The sequence below is a fragment of the Paramisgurnus dabryanus genome, chromosome 2 (genome assembly GCF_030506205.2).
Source record: "Paramisgurnus dabryanus chromosome 2, PD_genome_1.1, whole genome shotgun sequence".
In the NCBI taxonomy this organism is placed as follows: domain Eukaryota; kingdom Metazoa; phylum Chordata; class Actinopteri; order Cypriniformes; family Cobitidae; genus Paramisgurnus; species Paramisgurnus dabryanus.
Genome location: NC_133338.1, coordinates 47,138,100 through 47,153,793, shown reverse-complemented (window position 1 = coordinate 47,153,793; position 15,694 = coordinate 47,138,100). Strand labels below are relative to the sequence as shown.

The 15,694-nt window shown below is 35.9% G+C and overlaps 1 protein-coding gene across 2 annotated transcripts in view; it reads right to left on the bottom strand.

Annotated features, from left to right (window-relative positions):
* kcnip4a (potassium voltage-gated channel interacting protein 4a) overlaps positions 1-7,832 on the bottom strand; it is a 205,733-nt gene extending 197,901 nt beyond the window's left edge. The window contains exon 1 of one of the 2 annotated variants that reach the window (XM_065288913.2): positions 7,679-7,832. In XM_065288913.2, coding sequence (XP_065144985.1) covers positions 7,679-7,745 — 67 coding nt within the window. In that variant the 5' untranslated portion in view covers positions 7,746-7,832. The remainder of the gene's footprint in view (positions 1-7,678) is intronic. The other variant, XM_065288915.1, reaches the window with a different exon arrangement.
* Between the last annotated feature and the right edge of the window lie 7,862 nt (positions 7,833-15,694).

The following is a 15,694-nucleotide window of genomic DNA, read 5'->3' as shown; positions in this document are numbered from 1 at the left end:
GGTTTGCATTTCTTACAAATAAGCTTTTAACATCAAATCAAATCAATATTTTGTGTACATTAGGGATGTTCCGATCAGAATTTTTGATCTGCGGCAAATTGATCGGGACTTCCCTAGTGTACATATATCTACTCATGTGACAGAAAGCTGTGTAATAAGCAGGATAACCTATAGCAAGCTGACTGTTATAGCAGCATAAACCCTACAGGACACAAGCACAAAGCTGTATGTTATCCCTTACATATAAAAGCTTTCTTTAAACTATAATCCACACCAAGTATAATAAATAATATTCATAAATGAATAAATGGATTTGTACACCTATGTACTTCACTGTGCACCCTGAAAAACTTCAAACATTGATCTGAATTTCAAACGCATCAGCTAACTTCTTAAGCAGAAATCCATCTTCAACAAATGACAGATTCAGAGCAAAGTATTCATCATCACTACAGACTACTGCACGGGAGAAGAGCCAACCAGTATAATGATCCCTAATGTAGTCATCATCTCCATCCAACAGAAAAAGCATTAGTACAAAACCTTCTTACTCTTTCTTTTGCATTTTTAACAATGGCATGAATCAAGTTACTCGCCCAATTATATAGATTTTAACAAGTATACATCATTTGTCGCTGTAAAATCCACAGTAGCACAACAAAACAAGCAAGAGTCTAAACAATCCTGAATCATATTTAAAAACATACCTATAAAGCCTTCTTGCCATCTTGCTTACTCAATGGATAACAATTAAAAGCTCACATTAAAACATTAGCCTCATAGCCATTTTTCTCTCTCTCTCTCTGGATGGGATAATGCAGCAAAGATTTCTGGAAGAAAATCATTCTGCATGCACTATGCATGGTTGAATCGAATGTAAAAAAAGTAGTAGGATTCAAAGATTTACAAGCCAATAATTTAAAAAAATCTCTAAATCAGTTCATCTGAAACCAGGGTTTATAGCAAGGTAGAAAAAACCTATACGGAATTTACAGGAATATATATATATATATATATATATATATATATATAATCTCAAGTGCATCTCACAGCCACACGCATTACATTATTCAGGTGCAAGAAGGTGTCCGGGCAGGACGAAATGCGCGTTGGTGATGATAAGAATAGAATAATTATTTAAAACTATAATGGGCAAACATGCAAACTATAGTTATGAAGGCTAGAGCGATCGGCTGAAGACCTATATGTCTGACTATCGTAGTGAGGAAATGCAACTATAATATAATTTGTTGTTTTAATAATAAATAAGAGTACTGTTTCCCGATGCTTTGGGGGGGTTGTGATCGTTTGGGCTTTGGGGGGGTTACTGTTGTGCGGTTAACCGCATAACCGCGTGATTTTTTGATGCTTCACCGCGTGAGAGAAAAATCCTAACCGTCACAGCCCTATGGTACGGTACTAACAATGGAAAGGGACATAATTGTGTACCGCACTGTACTGTGCTGTCCCGTACCAGCTGGTGGAAACAAGGCATAACATGCACTCTTTAGGAACTACAAAGGTGTAATTTTTGAAAAGGTACCACCCACTTTTGCACATTTGTTCGTACGTTGTACTTTACTCAACCATAGGATGAAACAAATCGGCAATTTAAATGTTTAGTGAGTGCACAACATGAAGTTAACATGGAAAAGGATGCCGTAACTTTTGGAAAAAACTAAGCATCAACAAAAAGTCTCCTCATTATACACTTCATTCAGGATTTTAAATATTCAACTCTTGCTTGCTGCAGAATCGCATCTCTTCTATATGTAAATGGGTACTAAAAGGTTAGCAGTCAGCGAAGCAGAAGCGAATCCATTTTCACTTGAGTGGCCAGAGTTTCCAAAGCGTGGGCTTGAGATTTAAGTAACTTGCAAAGTAAAACTGTCACCCACATAATATTGTCACCCCCCCTATGCTAATCGGTGACAAACTGGTTTCTCTGCGTAACCAATATGGATCAAAACAAGGTTGAGTAAATAAAGACAAAAATGATGTAGAGTGAACGCAAATGTGTTTTTGCATAAACTTCCCCTTATAAAAAAACCTCTTATGCTCCAGCCTGGCAAAACTGGTGCTAGCAACATAAAAAAAACTGCAGAATACATTAGGAGTTACTATGGTAAACTGTGATAAAATTCCTAGATCCTACAGTGCTTTTAAACCTTACCATAGTAAATATTGAAACATACTACAGTATTTGCTACAGTTTATTAATTCACTATTTACTCTTATTAATTTACTTATTAGTACAGAATACTATAGTATACATTAATGAAGTGAAGGAATTACTATAACAGACTACAATATGACGCAGATGTGGTGACACGATACGCGTCCTTTACCTCCGGTTTCAGTTTTTTTAATGGACTGGCTAAACTGAACTCTTGAACCTAAAAAATACCTTGTTGAAAATGGCAAATGTTTTCCTAGGTAATCTACGTGTTGTTTATTTAGCTTGTTATATAAATAAACTATGTTTAAAGTACTTTTTTGTTATTTATTCTTAGCTGAGTTTACCGGAAGTTACGTGTTCACCACGAAAGCCGCTTGTTTATGTTGTTACGGCTGAAACCATCTATATGTGTAATATCACTCCAGCTAATTCACTTTTTAACATTATTTATTCACTATTTAGCACAGAATACTACAGTATACATTAATGAAGTGAAGGAATTACTATAATAGTATGCTACAATTTACTACAGTAAATAAATATTAAAGTACACTACACTATTTTTTGTGCATGTAAAATCAATGTAACTAAATCACGGTTCACTAGGGCTGTCACAATGATTAAATAATCATCTCATTGCAATTATTTGACATCATCGCGATGATTTCAGATCACCACGATGATTGCACATCTCTCTAAAAACACAAGGGGGAGCTGCAGCGCCTGTATAAATGAGACAGTATCAGATGGCACTCCTTAACTGAAAGTGCACCGTGATACATTGCAAAGCCATTCAATACATGTGTACTAATTCTACTAATATGACCTCAGTATGATTGGTTACTATTTAAGGCCTGTTCTTGTATAGTCAGTTTTTTATCGCATTTTTATTTTCAGTTATTTTTCAGACACTTCTTATGAAGAATTTCCGGTTTTTGAAAGATATATTTGTGTGAAAATTAAAACAAGCAATAAAATGTATGAGAATTAAATGTCAAAGCAACAAAACAGGCAATTAATCATCATAATCATCACAATTTATTTATACAATTAACCGTCAGCCAAATTTCTTAATCGTGGCACTTCACTACTATTAATTTACTTATTAGCAAAGAATACTATAGTATAAATTAATATTAATAAAGTGAAATAATTATTGTAATAGACTATAGCAGGGGTCGGCAAGTAACTTTGGCCGCGGGCCAATATTTTTTTTAGCCAGTAGATGGCGGGCCAGCTGAATTTTTTTAAATTTTGTTTTTATTTCCTATTTAAAAGACGAAAGACGGCATTAAAAATTGCTTAAAACATGGTTGTTCTGCTGTTTCTTTGTCTGTTTGCACCCGCAATAGGCCTATAATCATGGAATATGATGGGTCCGTGTATCATTCGTTCAATCGTTTTTTCAAATAAAAAAAAAAAACAACAACTTGTTTTTCCATTATTTATTCCTGAACTTAACACCTTTATAGGCATATATCAATGAAATCATTTTAAGCAGATCAAGTACTATAGTGGTAACATTTTACAGGCATTTATGCTCCCATAAAAGTCTCTTACAGTCCGGCTTTTGAACTTTATTCCATTTTTAATTATCATTTATTCGAGACACACACATACACACCTAAGGTTTAAGGAGGTCTGCGCGGGACTGTTTTTTTTTGTCCAGCTCCCACAAGTTTCTATTCAGCAACGCTTAAAATACACTCTGTGTTCACACGCTTTATTTCCCGACCTGACGGGTCCGCAAAACCTAAATCTCGTTTCCAGAATCTCAAATTCAAATGTCTCTAACTGAAAGAGAGAGATTAAGTAGCCTATAACAATTATAAATGCTATACAAAAATTGTGTTCGTGTCAATATAAATATTATTTTAACATTGTACTGTCAGCAGAGAAAAAAATTAACAGAAAAAAATAATGAAATATAAATAATATAAATTAAATAGGACAAAGCCTATCACTCAAATATCTAACCAACATAAACGGAAACCATATTGCCCTACTTACAAATGAAGTAAGCTATTTTCTGCCAAACCATTTCAAACATACTTGCACAAAAATAATGTTGTTGGCTGACAATGGTTTCAGTACCAAACAGCTCCTAAAGCTGTACAGGTGGTCAGAATGAAGTGTGGATACGCTGTCACAGGAGGGCTATTGTCAGTCAGACCACCCGCTCCGTCCAAAGTATAGGTACCCCAGAATTCCGCTACCGTCTTTATACTTTAAAATTTCATCATGCGCCGCATGATGCCTTTTGGGCGTTTCATACTGTATGCAGCGGGGAAATCGCCGCGCGGCTACGGCTTTTCTCAAGTAGGCTAGTGGAAGAGTTTTGTGCAGCATTTAGTGCAAATATGTTTTATCAGGTAATACATATTATTTATTACGAATAAATAATAATGAAAAAAGTTCAAAAGTCGGACTGTAATAGAATAAAACTGGCGCATGCCATGGTTTCTATTCAAACCATTATTAAAACGACTGTAATCTGTTACCACAATAGTACCTGATCTGTTTAAAATTATTTAATTGGTATGTCTGCTAAGGTGTTAAATAAAAATTTGTCTTAACCCGTTTCATTAATTTTTTCTATTTTTGATCTGAGCGCACAATCAGAAAATCGGAAAACGAGTGGTTAGGCCTATTTGGTTTAAATAAAAAAAAAACGAATGAAGGAATTATAGGAGCCATATTTGTAAACTGTTATTGTAAAATAAAAATAGTCTGATAAAGAAACGGACTTCCAAAATAATCCGGCGGGCCAGAAAATTTTGCTGGTGGGCCACTCTTGGCCCGCGAGCCGCCTGTTGCTGACCCCTGGACTATAGTATACTATAATTTACTACAGTAAATACTAAAAGACACTTCAGCATTTTACTATGGGTAAACCACTCTAGCTAAGACCAATAAACTAGCTGTGTTAAACAGATATTCTTTTAAAGCTTTGTCAAATGTTCAGTGCCGGGAGAAATAGGTTTATCAAGTTATTTTACTGTGATCTTATATAAATGCTACAATATTCACAGTTTTATTTCACAATGCCATTTGATGGCACTACAAATGTTTTACGAGAAAATATTTATTTCACTTATTAACTTTATAACCTTTGCTTAATGTCTGCATCAGTTGTATCCCTTTTAACAAGATGAATCTGTACTAGCCGTAAGAATTTCAGCCCTAGAACACAAGTTTAAATGGCATTATCATTGAAAGCAGCAAACTGCTCTAATCCTAATAAACCTGTCTGAATGATTTGAAAGTGTGAATGTTAAGATTCATTTAGGAGAGCACAATGCATTAATGTAATTACAGATCCAAGCCTCTAATACTTCTGCATCGACTCCTGCTGGAGGGAATGAAAATAGTTCACATTAACCTTAGCTGTAACATCTGAGAGTCTCCCAATTTAGTCAAATAAATCATTTGTTTGCTGAGTAGATATGTTAATGTAAGGAATTGTGTGGGAAATTATTTCTTGTTTGTGTCTTTGAATGTAAACAAGCTTGAGGTAATTCATCAATTTATACAGAACAACATGGACACAAGAACATCGACTAATGCACAACAAACCATTAGTGCAAATGAAAGTCCTCTTATTGCACAAAAAACCATCGCTATACATTTTAACAACTGTTTTCTTTATTACTTCAATGACAACTGCGACCCATGCAAGATTATTATCTTCAATACTATTTAGGATAACGACAACTTTTTTCCAGTGATGCACAAAACCTGCAGGGTAATGGCATTCATCCTTTTAAACAAGCAGCAAACATTGAAAAAGAGAGAAGCAGCAGCAGACCTGCATGTGCCGATTCAACATGTTTGCATGTGAAACAATTATTCAGTGACAAAAATTTAATGCAATCCTCATACTACACACAACTATAGTCCACTTCTACTTCAAATAAGACTATAAATGTTCACGGTTTTGATATTACTATGTTGCGTCTAGTGGCGGCTCAAGAATTCAAAATAAGTGTTCGGAGTGTCATGTGTGTTGCTTGTGTTTTCAAAATATGTGTTTGTTGCGTCATGTGAACCATGTGCATCACGCGTTTTGTCAAAATAAGTGCCTGCTGCACACACGTCAAAACCGTTTATGATAAAAGAGACGCTCACGTTTACAAAATACAGACAAGACACTCCCTTAACAGTAAACTCTGATTATGCATGAGATTATGCGAGTATCTGGCAAACGCGAGCGTCTCTTTTATCATAAACCCTTTAGACGCGTCTGCAGCAGGCACTTATTTTGGCATGACACGTAATGCAAAAAGGATCTCTCGACACGCAGAACACTTATTTTGAAATTACGAACCACACACATGACGGGATACATGTTGTGACGCCCTCGAAAAAATAAGTCACCGGCCGCCACTGGAAGCGTCTATTCTATTGTATAATAACTATTGCTCATATTGTTAAACATGAATTAACTACTATAGTAAGGTAATAATACAATCACAGACTAGTCCATTATGTCATATTATAGGGGCTAGTTGTCACAGAGGGACGTATAAAGATATTTAGATCATTTCTTCCACACAAAAGAGCCACAGGATTTTTGACTGTGGGACCAATTCTTTGGAACGCTCTCCCTGTCACAATCAGGATTTCATCTTCATTATCTAATTTTAAATCCTGTTTTCTTTGGTGTTTCAATTTCAATTTATTTTGGTGTATGTGTTTATATGGGTCAGTGGTCATTGCAATTTTTTTTAAATTGCTATGTAAGATGTTGTTGGATCAGTCTTTGTTCTGTTTTTAAAAGCACTTTAAAAATATTAAACTTGAACTTAGAGGCAAATGTTAAATAGCACAATTACTTGCTTTCCCTAGCAATGGTTTTGAATGTTGTTTTAAACATTTAAAAAGGGGTGAATGGAATATAGCTTCACCACTTTTGCTGGAAATATGATAAAAAGCCTACAATAAGTTATTTAACACAATCAACAGTGTAACCTATTATGTATAATATTCACTATAGTAAAAAGACTTCCTCATGTTTATTTGAGGTCAACTAAACCATTTAATACTAGATTCACAGCAACAGATGAAAAATAATGATGGTGTACACAGACTTTCCTAAATAATGCTCGGGGGTTGTGTAGGCATTTCTCCAGCCTATAATGCACGAAATGAAAAGGAAAACCATTACCGAATGGCATTTATGTTTAAAACAACAGCACTAACCAACTTGTCCATCCATATAAAAAAGATTTCAAGTGTATGTACAAGTGCGCTGCATTAATTTATTTAAGCAATGCTAATCTCCTCAAAATAAGTACATAAAATACTGGCACCGTTACGAAACGAAACCCTGCCAAAGTGCTATTGTTAAACCTGTCATTCAAAAAAGGGCAAAAGGGCAAACATGACCTTCAGGTTGAGATACTCAGGTAAACTCGCGTGCAAGACATTGCCGCCAATTTGCATGCATGAGAGAAAAGATGAAGTTCACCAAAGCATTCACAAGAAAGAATCATGCACCTGTAGTCCTACCACTCGACGAGCTCGTGTCCACTTGTGCCGAGATGCTGTCTAGTTTCTTCTCCATTGTGATGCTGTTTCTTTAAACTGCTCTTGTCCCTGTATAGTGCACTTACTGTGTGTGAGGAGGACAGCTGTTGTGTTTGTCAGCGCGCCTCAACTTCAGCTCGTGCTGACGCGGATTCACGTCACCGCTCACGCTCACGCGCGCTCGCACTAGCTTTTCAGTGCTGGCTTATGACTTTTGAGCAAAAAGAGACAAAAAAAAACGTGCTATCATCACACATATAAGGTAGTAGTTCTTTACAGCAGGTCTGAACGGCATTTGGGCACCGTGCATGCGTCATTAAAATAACGAATTTATTTATTTATTATTTAATCTGCCTATCTGTCTGCCAAACACATGCATTTGGGAGACCAACATACACTGTTTAGGTGGTCTCCCAACCTGGTTTTAAGCTGGTGTAGCAGGCTGGTTTTAGAGGGGTTTTGGACACTTTTTATCTGAAACCAGTTTGACCAGGCTGGGAGGACCAGCTTTAACCAGCTACTTTCATCTTAACCAGCTAAAACCAACCATCTTAGCCAATCTGGCCAAGCTTCCAGCTGGTTTAAGATGGTGAGTCAGCTGGTCTTCCAGCTAAAAAGTGTCCAAAACCCTTCTAAAACCAGCCAAACAGATTGGTTTTAGCTGGTCGTTTCTCAAAAATCGATGTGACATACAACTATAGTTTCTTTTTTCAGTTTGAGACTTGTTACTCAGAGCTGCCAGTGTTGACAATGTGCATGCTGCCACTTTTGAGCTTGATATCTTATTTCATGAAGAACGGAGCCGAGTATAAAAAGACTGCTCAGGAATCAACAGATCGGAACAGACATTTCTTTTCTCCGTGTTATCCATCAGCTTTCTTATTGCTGATGACGGACTTCATTTTAGATCTGGAGATCACTAATATTATGTGACTATTGTGTGGATGATGTGCATCAAACTAGTTTTACGTTACAAACTACATGCATACAATAGCTTTTATTAAACATTGTGACACCACCATCATTTACAAGCTGATTCTTGTAATGATAATTAAGTACCACTGGCGTTCAGCATCCAATATCAATTTACATAGATGCTGTTATCTAAATTAGCTTACAGTACATTCATTTATCAGTTTTTAGCATATTCTCTGGAAATCAAACCCACAACATTTGCATTCAATGCAATGCTCCAGTCCCAAGCTGTAATACAGAAATGCTGGTGAAATAAAAATTATACATGATAAACGTGTAGGAGGAAGAAATACTCACCAGAGAAATTAGAGAAGTCATAAGCAAACTTTATGCTTTTCAGACCTGAGCTTCTAGAGAAAGATTTGCTTCCCTTTGTCACTCCATCCCACATTTCACTACTGTATAGTGGGTGAATATAGGGAGATTGTAGCCTGGAGACTAAGATAATGTGTGAGCTGTGAAGTGTGATGAGCTTATATAACTAGAAGTTCACTTTTGTGCCCATGAGAAGCGAAGCGTTAGGAGAAACTGTAAGCGACACTGAGACAAACGATACATGTTATGAATCGTTCTATTGTTAGCTGGAGATGACATCTTATTCATCCTTCAATGCATATCAATATATCTGTCCAAATGCAATGCTCTATGGCCACTCTGCCGACAGAAGTCCCGCCTTCCAGTTAAAAGAACCAATCATCAATCAATAAAGATTGATCATTCTCTGGGGTAGGGGCTCCATACAAGGTGTGTGTGGCACTTGAAAACTTGTGCGCATTCGCAGTAGTTGAAATAAACTCAAAAGGGTGTTTTTAGTGCAATTTGAGCTTAAAAACGATCTGAAATTATGTTACAATTGATGCATTTAATTGTTAGCCAAAAATACATTGTTGTGATTTTAGCACACATCTTTTTCCACATGCAAGCCGATTGTCTTGCATGACTGAAATAACTGCTGGAAGTGTTGCAAACATGCCTAGTAATGTGCATATTTGTGCATAAAGTGCATATTTGTCCCAAATTACTAAATGGTACATTTTAGGACTTTTTTAAAGATATTGACATCATATGGGACCATTTTTTACTATAAAAATGATGACAAACCTAATCTTAATATTTCTCAAACCTTACTGATTTAAAGGGGACATTTCACAAGACTTTTTTTAAGATGTCAAATCTGTGTTATGCCCAGAGTATGTGTGTGAAGTTTTAGCTCAAAATATTAAATAGATATTTTATCATAGACGGTTTTAGCAGTAAAAACATAAACAAGTGGCTGTCGCGGTCCGCACGTAACTTCCGGTAAACTCCGCTAAGAATAAATAACAACAAAGTACTTATTTATATAACAAGCAAAAAAAACAACAACACAAAGATTACCAAGGAAACCAAAACATTTGTTATTTTTGACGAGGCATTTGTTCAAGAGATCAGTTTAGCAACTAGTCAGACCATTAAAAAAACGAAACCGGAAGTAAGGTTCGGATCCAGACGTGCGTCCGATGAAACCGTTTATAGCATGTTAAAATTGCCACTTTGTAGGTGTGAACAAAAATGTGCTCGTGTTTTTGTGTGTGTCCTTTAAAATGCAAATGAGCTGATCTCTGCACTAAATGGCAGTGCCGTGGTTGGATATTGCAGATTAAGAGGGCGGTATTATCCCCTTCTGACATCACAAGGGGAGACAGATTTCAATTACCTATTTTTCACATCCTTGCAGAGAATGGTTTACTAAGGGTTGTTTTTTTTTCACATTTTCTAGGTTGATAGAAGCACTGGGGACCCAATTAAAGCACTTAAAGATGGAAAAAGTCAGATTTTCATGACATGTCCCCTTTAAGGAACTGAAAGAGAACAAATCCCTCAAATGATTCATTTATTTTACTTAATAGCAAATCATACAACTAAAAATATAATTCAGTATATACATATTATTTTTCATTCCTTAAAAGAGCAAAGGTTATACAGATTAGATAAAATCTGTAATTTGTTGAACACAGGCACAGCTGCGTCTTTCACATTTTATAGAGATACAACTTTTAAGGAAAACAGGTAAAAATCCTTCAAATTGTGTGAGGGATAGATATGAATGAATAATTTAGTGTGATCCAGTGACATATTATTTAGTTTTGGTGCGTGAATCTATCTTAATCGCATCAGAAGTCTAGACTGAAGAAAGATCCAAAGTGTTTGTATTCCTCCATGTGTTAAATAAAATTATAAAAGATCTTAAACTTGATCTTGCGTATCACAGTGAAAGTTTAAATAAAGAATGAAGTGCACTCCTAAGAAGTTAAGGATAAAATAAAATGAGTATAAATGAAAAACAAGAAAACATTTTCAGTTCTGTAGGTTTTCCTAGTGGGCACCTGTGGTTTAATGATTAGTAAAGCTACATCAAATTATCATGTACCCGTTTAGGGTTGTTGCTTACAGTCTCATGCAAGAATATATTGGAGGCATATGAGATAAGCCAGGAAGAGGCAACAATCACTTCAAGTATTTAAGAAAACAGAAGAGGTGCACCATCAGCTATGAGAAAACACTGAACTGTATAATGCCCTTACCCCAAAAGACTTATGCGAAGATGCATTTGAAGTTTAAATGCTTCATGAAGAATCTGTGTTCATAAGAGATGAAATCTCAAAAGGACAAAATACACAATTAAGCCCTTAGATAATACCATACCAACAGTAAAAAGCTTTTAATCCGAAAACATGCTATTCAATGGAGTAAAATTATTGACACAAAAAAGTCAATAATAATTATATAAAATTACAATTAATCAAAACTTAAAAATGTATATTTCATTGTATTTAATATTTAAGTACACTATTGAGTCTTTCACTTGACTGAGTGCTCTTGTAATGCAAAAGCATGCTGGAAAGTGGAAATCCTCATCAACCAATAGTGTTGATTTAACCCTTAAACTCAAGTAAATCTGCAGTGCCAATATTCCTTAACTTAACTGGCAGATTGAATATCATAAAAGTCATCACAACCACCAGAAGTTTGTAATTATTTGCAGTGTTTGTTAAAAATTTTCTTGTTAGCAAAGTTCTTGACCCATTTTATTTCAGTTTGTGGGACTTAAATCGGTGAAATGACCGGTTGAACACACATAAAACTTTTAAATTGAATAAACTTTTTTTTACTGGTTTGAGTTCAGTTTTACAGTCATTTTAAATGAGTACATTGTACTGTTCGAGTGCATGTGGGTAATGGAGGTTTAAATCCTATTCTCACAATCCAACTCCGTCAAAGTCAAAGGCAAGAACCCAATATCAATAAATTACAAACCAAGCACAGCTTAATTCTTACAACATTATCCCAAAAATTATAATATTGCTGATTGGGTGACACATCAACTCCTTACCGTACTTACTTATGCGCACAAAACAAAATAACTCTGCCAAAACAGCCATCTGTGCAGTTCAAGACACAAACCCCACAAAACAAACTAAATCTCCAGTCAGATATTTGTTTTTCTGATGCACTCCTGTCTGCTGTTAAAGTTAATGGATGACACCAAACACATAACAAAAAACAAACTAAAACTAAATTTTAAATGTTGTGATGGGCACGATCACAGTCTATTTCTTAAAATAAAAACGTGTGGCGGTGTTGACAAATAAAATTATATAGCACAATAGCTTTAGCACTGCATTATGTTACAGTCTGACATCTGCTGAGTGATAGTAAACATGAGGAGTTAGGTTGCAATACATTACAATATACAACAACAGCTTTCCCGATCCCACTATTAAATGCATCTACTAACTTCAAACACTTTAAGACAAATGATCAGATATATAATGACCTCTCTGGATCAATTCCAGAAGGCACCTATTTCCCGGTCTGTACACCTGTGATCTCATTCCCATTTCATAATGCTCAAGTAATATCCTTATGGGAGGCAAGACCTCCATAATAATGGTGTCAGGTTCCTGGAATCATTGTCCTTGACCTCTGGACCGCCTTTAGGCAGGTTATGGTGTTTTGGTTGAGGGCTTGTTTGTGAAAACATGGTATCATTAACCTCATCATTTATTCATTTCAAATCCATTTATTTTCCCATATCTAATGCATGATCCTGATTCAAGACCCGCCTCCATTTCATCTCATCCTGCTTCTCAGGTCTGCTCGGTTTAACAGAGCATTTGTCTAATTTGTCATCATCCCAAGATCTTTAAGTGCATCATGTCACTTTATGCATAAAACGTATGTGATATTAAATAATATGTTTGCCTTTTGTGATGATGTGCCTAATTGATGAAATGTAGGAAGGACATTAATTTTTCCTCCTAGACTTTAGCCAAACTGTTTCTACCAAGCACAGATGGTATAACTTTATGGAAGATATCAATCTTTTTCTGTGAAGCAAGTCTTAAAGACACTGCCAGATGCTTGTTAAAAAGGCACATGGCAAAAATCAAAAAATGAAATGATTAATGATATTCTTATCCACTATGATATGAAAAAAGTTAATTATAAAGTTTTTACAAATGAGGATGTCCCCAAAGGAAGGATTTTCCTAGATATGTCAGGTTTTGCTCACTTTCCGGTACAAATTTGTTCCCAAAGTTACGTACACACACACACACACACACACACACACACACACACACAATGAATATTACACTGCTGTATATTCTACCCTGTTTCCTAACCCAACCCCCCCAAACATTTGATTTCATTATCAATTTTAATCATGGAGACCGGCCAGCAGTCCCCACAATGGAGGTTAAGACTAAACTACCATTTTGGGGGCATTGGGACTCTGCCATATCCACGTACACACACACACACACGCACGCACGCACGCACGCACGCACGCACGCACACACACACACAAAATGAGGTATAAAACTAAATAATAATAATAATAATAATAATAATAATTTAAGAAAGGCATATATTAAGCTTTTTCAACAGATTACATTTCTTCCCACCCTGGGCATTAAAAGTTAGCCAACTGGCGTTAAATTAATGCTGGGCACATGTTGGCAGCTTTTCCTTCACTATCTGTTCCAACTTATCTAACCATGACTCAGGCAGAACATTACAGATCTTTAATATTACAGAATTAATCTGGGTTTTAACATCTATGTGTGGGTTGAGTCACTAAGGGGCGGTTTCCTGGACAGGGATTAGACTAGTCCTAGACTAAAATAAATGTAAGAGCTGTCCGAACTGAAAAAAACTTGCACTGACAAATCTTAAAATACACCAGTGCCCTTTGTTTTGCCTCAAAATGCACACAAGTAATATTTTTAGTAAGGCATGTTTTTTAAAACTAGTTATTTTCCTAATTAAACTATGGCTTAGTCCTAGTTTAAGATAATCTCTGTCCGGGAAACCACTCCTAAATCTTACACACTCAGAAATAAAGGTACAACTGCTGTCACTGGGACGGTAACTTTTTTAAAGGTCCTAACATGTACCATTTTGATACAGATATGTAGTTTTCAGGTACCAGTATGTACCTCTAAAGTACCAATGTGTACCTTTGAGGTACCATCCATTATGCACCTTATAGGTACAAAAATGTACTGCCCCAGTGACAACTTTTTTACCTTTGTGTACCTTTTTCTGAAAGTGTAGATTTTAGCGTTAAAAAAAACCAATACCAGCAACAAAAAAAGGTGGTAAAACGATAAAAAAAAGAAAATTAAAAGGATGAAACGCTGATGAATTTTTAAATAATGGTATATGGGACAGTAGAAGAGAAATTGCTTTCAATATTCTTTCAAAAGCGTAGAAAAGCACATTCGTTGGCTCGTGACATTGCTATTACATCTATCAATAATAGTCATTTATGATAGTAAGTCCTCCGTACATAATTCAAAGCCTTTTTTCATTTTGTCACATTCAGGTTGGGCAGGCATACATCTCTGTCTATAGGAAATGTGGGTTTAATCTATCATTAGTGGGGTGAAAATTAAGAACATCTTGTCTCCTGTTCTTTTGCTTTGTTCCTTCAAGACCAGAAACAGCAGATGATTGTAATAGATAGGCTGTCTTTTGAAAATTTCCAAATGAATTATTTCAGCACGACCTTCTCACAAAGGCATTTCACATTAAATAGATGTTTCTGGTGGTGGTAAGAGACAAAATGCCGCCTAGTGTGGATGTAGATGTCTGGATCAAGTCATTGGCACGTAACCAAAAATCCATCTGGACACCAACTTAAAAGGGATAGATCACCCCAAAATTTAAAAAGTGCCATCATTTATTCACCCTTATGTTGTTTAAAACCTGTATGAGTTTCTTTATTCTGTTACATATACACAAAGGAAGATATATTGATCAATGATGGTAAGCACACAGTCAGCGGTACACATTAACTTCCAGAGTAGGAATAACAAATACTACTAAGTCAATAAGGTACCATCAGCTTTGTGGTTACAATCATTTATCAAAATATCTCAGTTTATGTTCAACAGAAATAAGAAACTCAAACAGGTTTACAACAGAGAACGGAATTTGCCGATCTCAGTCTCACGACATTCAGATTTTGAGCTGGTCCTTTTGGTCCATAACAATGCAAGCAATAATGCGACTGCACACGCACATTCACAGTGGAAGCAGTTCCCGACTCGTTATCCAACAGTTGCATAAATTTTATTCCGTACCTGGAAACGTGATACGTTTTACATAGACCGCACCATAGTATGATAGGGGCTGTTTACACTTGGTATTAAGATGTGTTTTCATCAATCGGATCACAAGTGGACGAGAGAGACACATTACGTTTACACCTGGTATTTAAATCCGTCTCTTTTGTCTACTTTCGACCGCTTCTGTCCTGAAAACTGTGAGGGGACAGTCCGTGGGCGAGTCACTTTGCTGTCATTCAAACGCGAGCAGGAGTAATTATGAGTTTATATGGAAGCAAACTAATATTATGTCGGAGTCCACGGCTTGTTTAGCAAGTAAACATGCCCCACATTGTTTTGAACGTTTATATGTTGGAGCTTTCTCTGAATTTTCAGCACAATTAATGAAATAGGA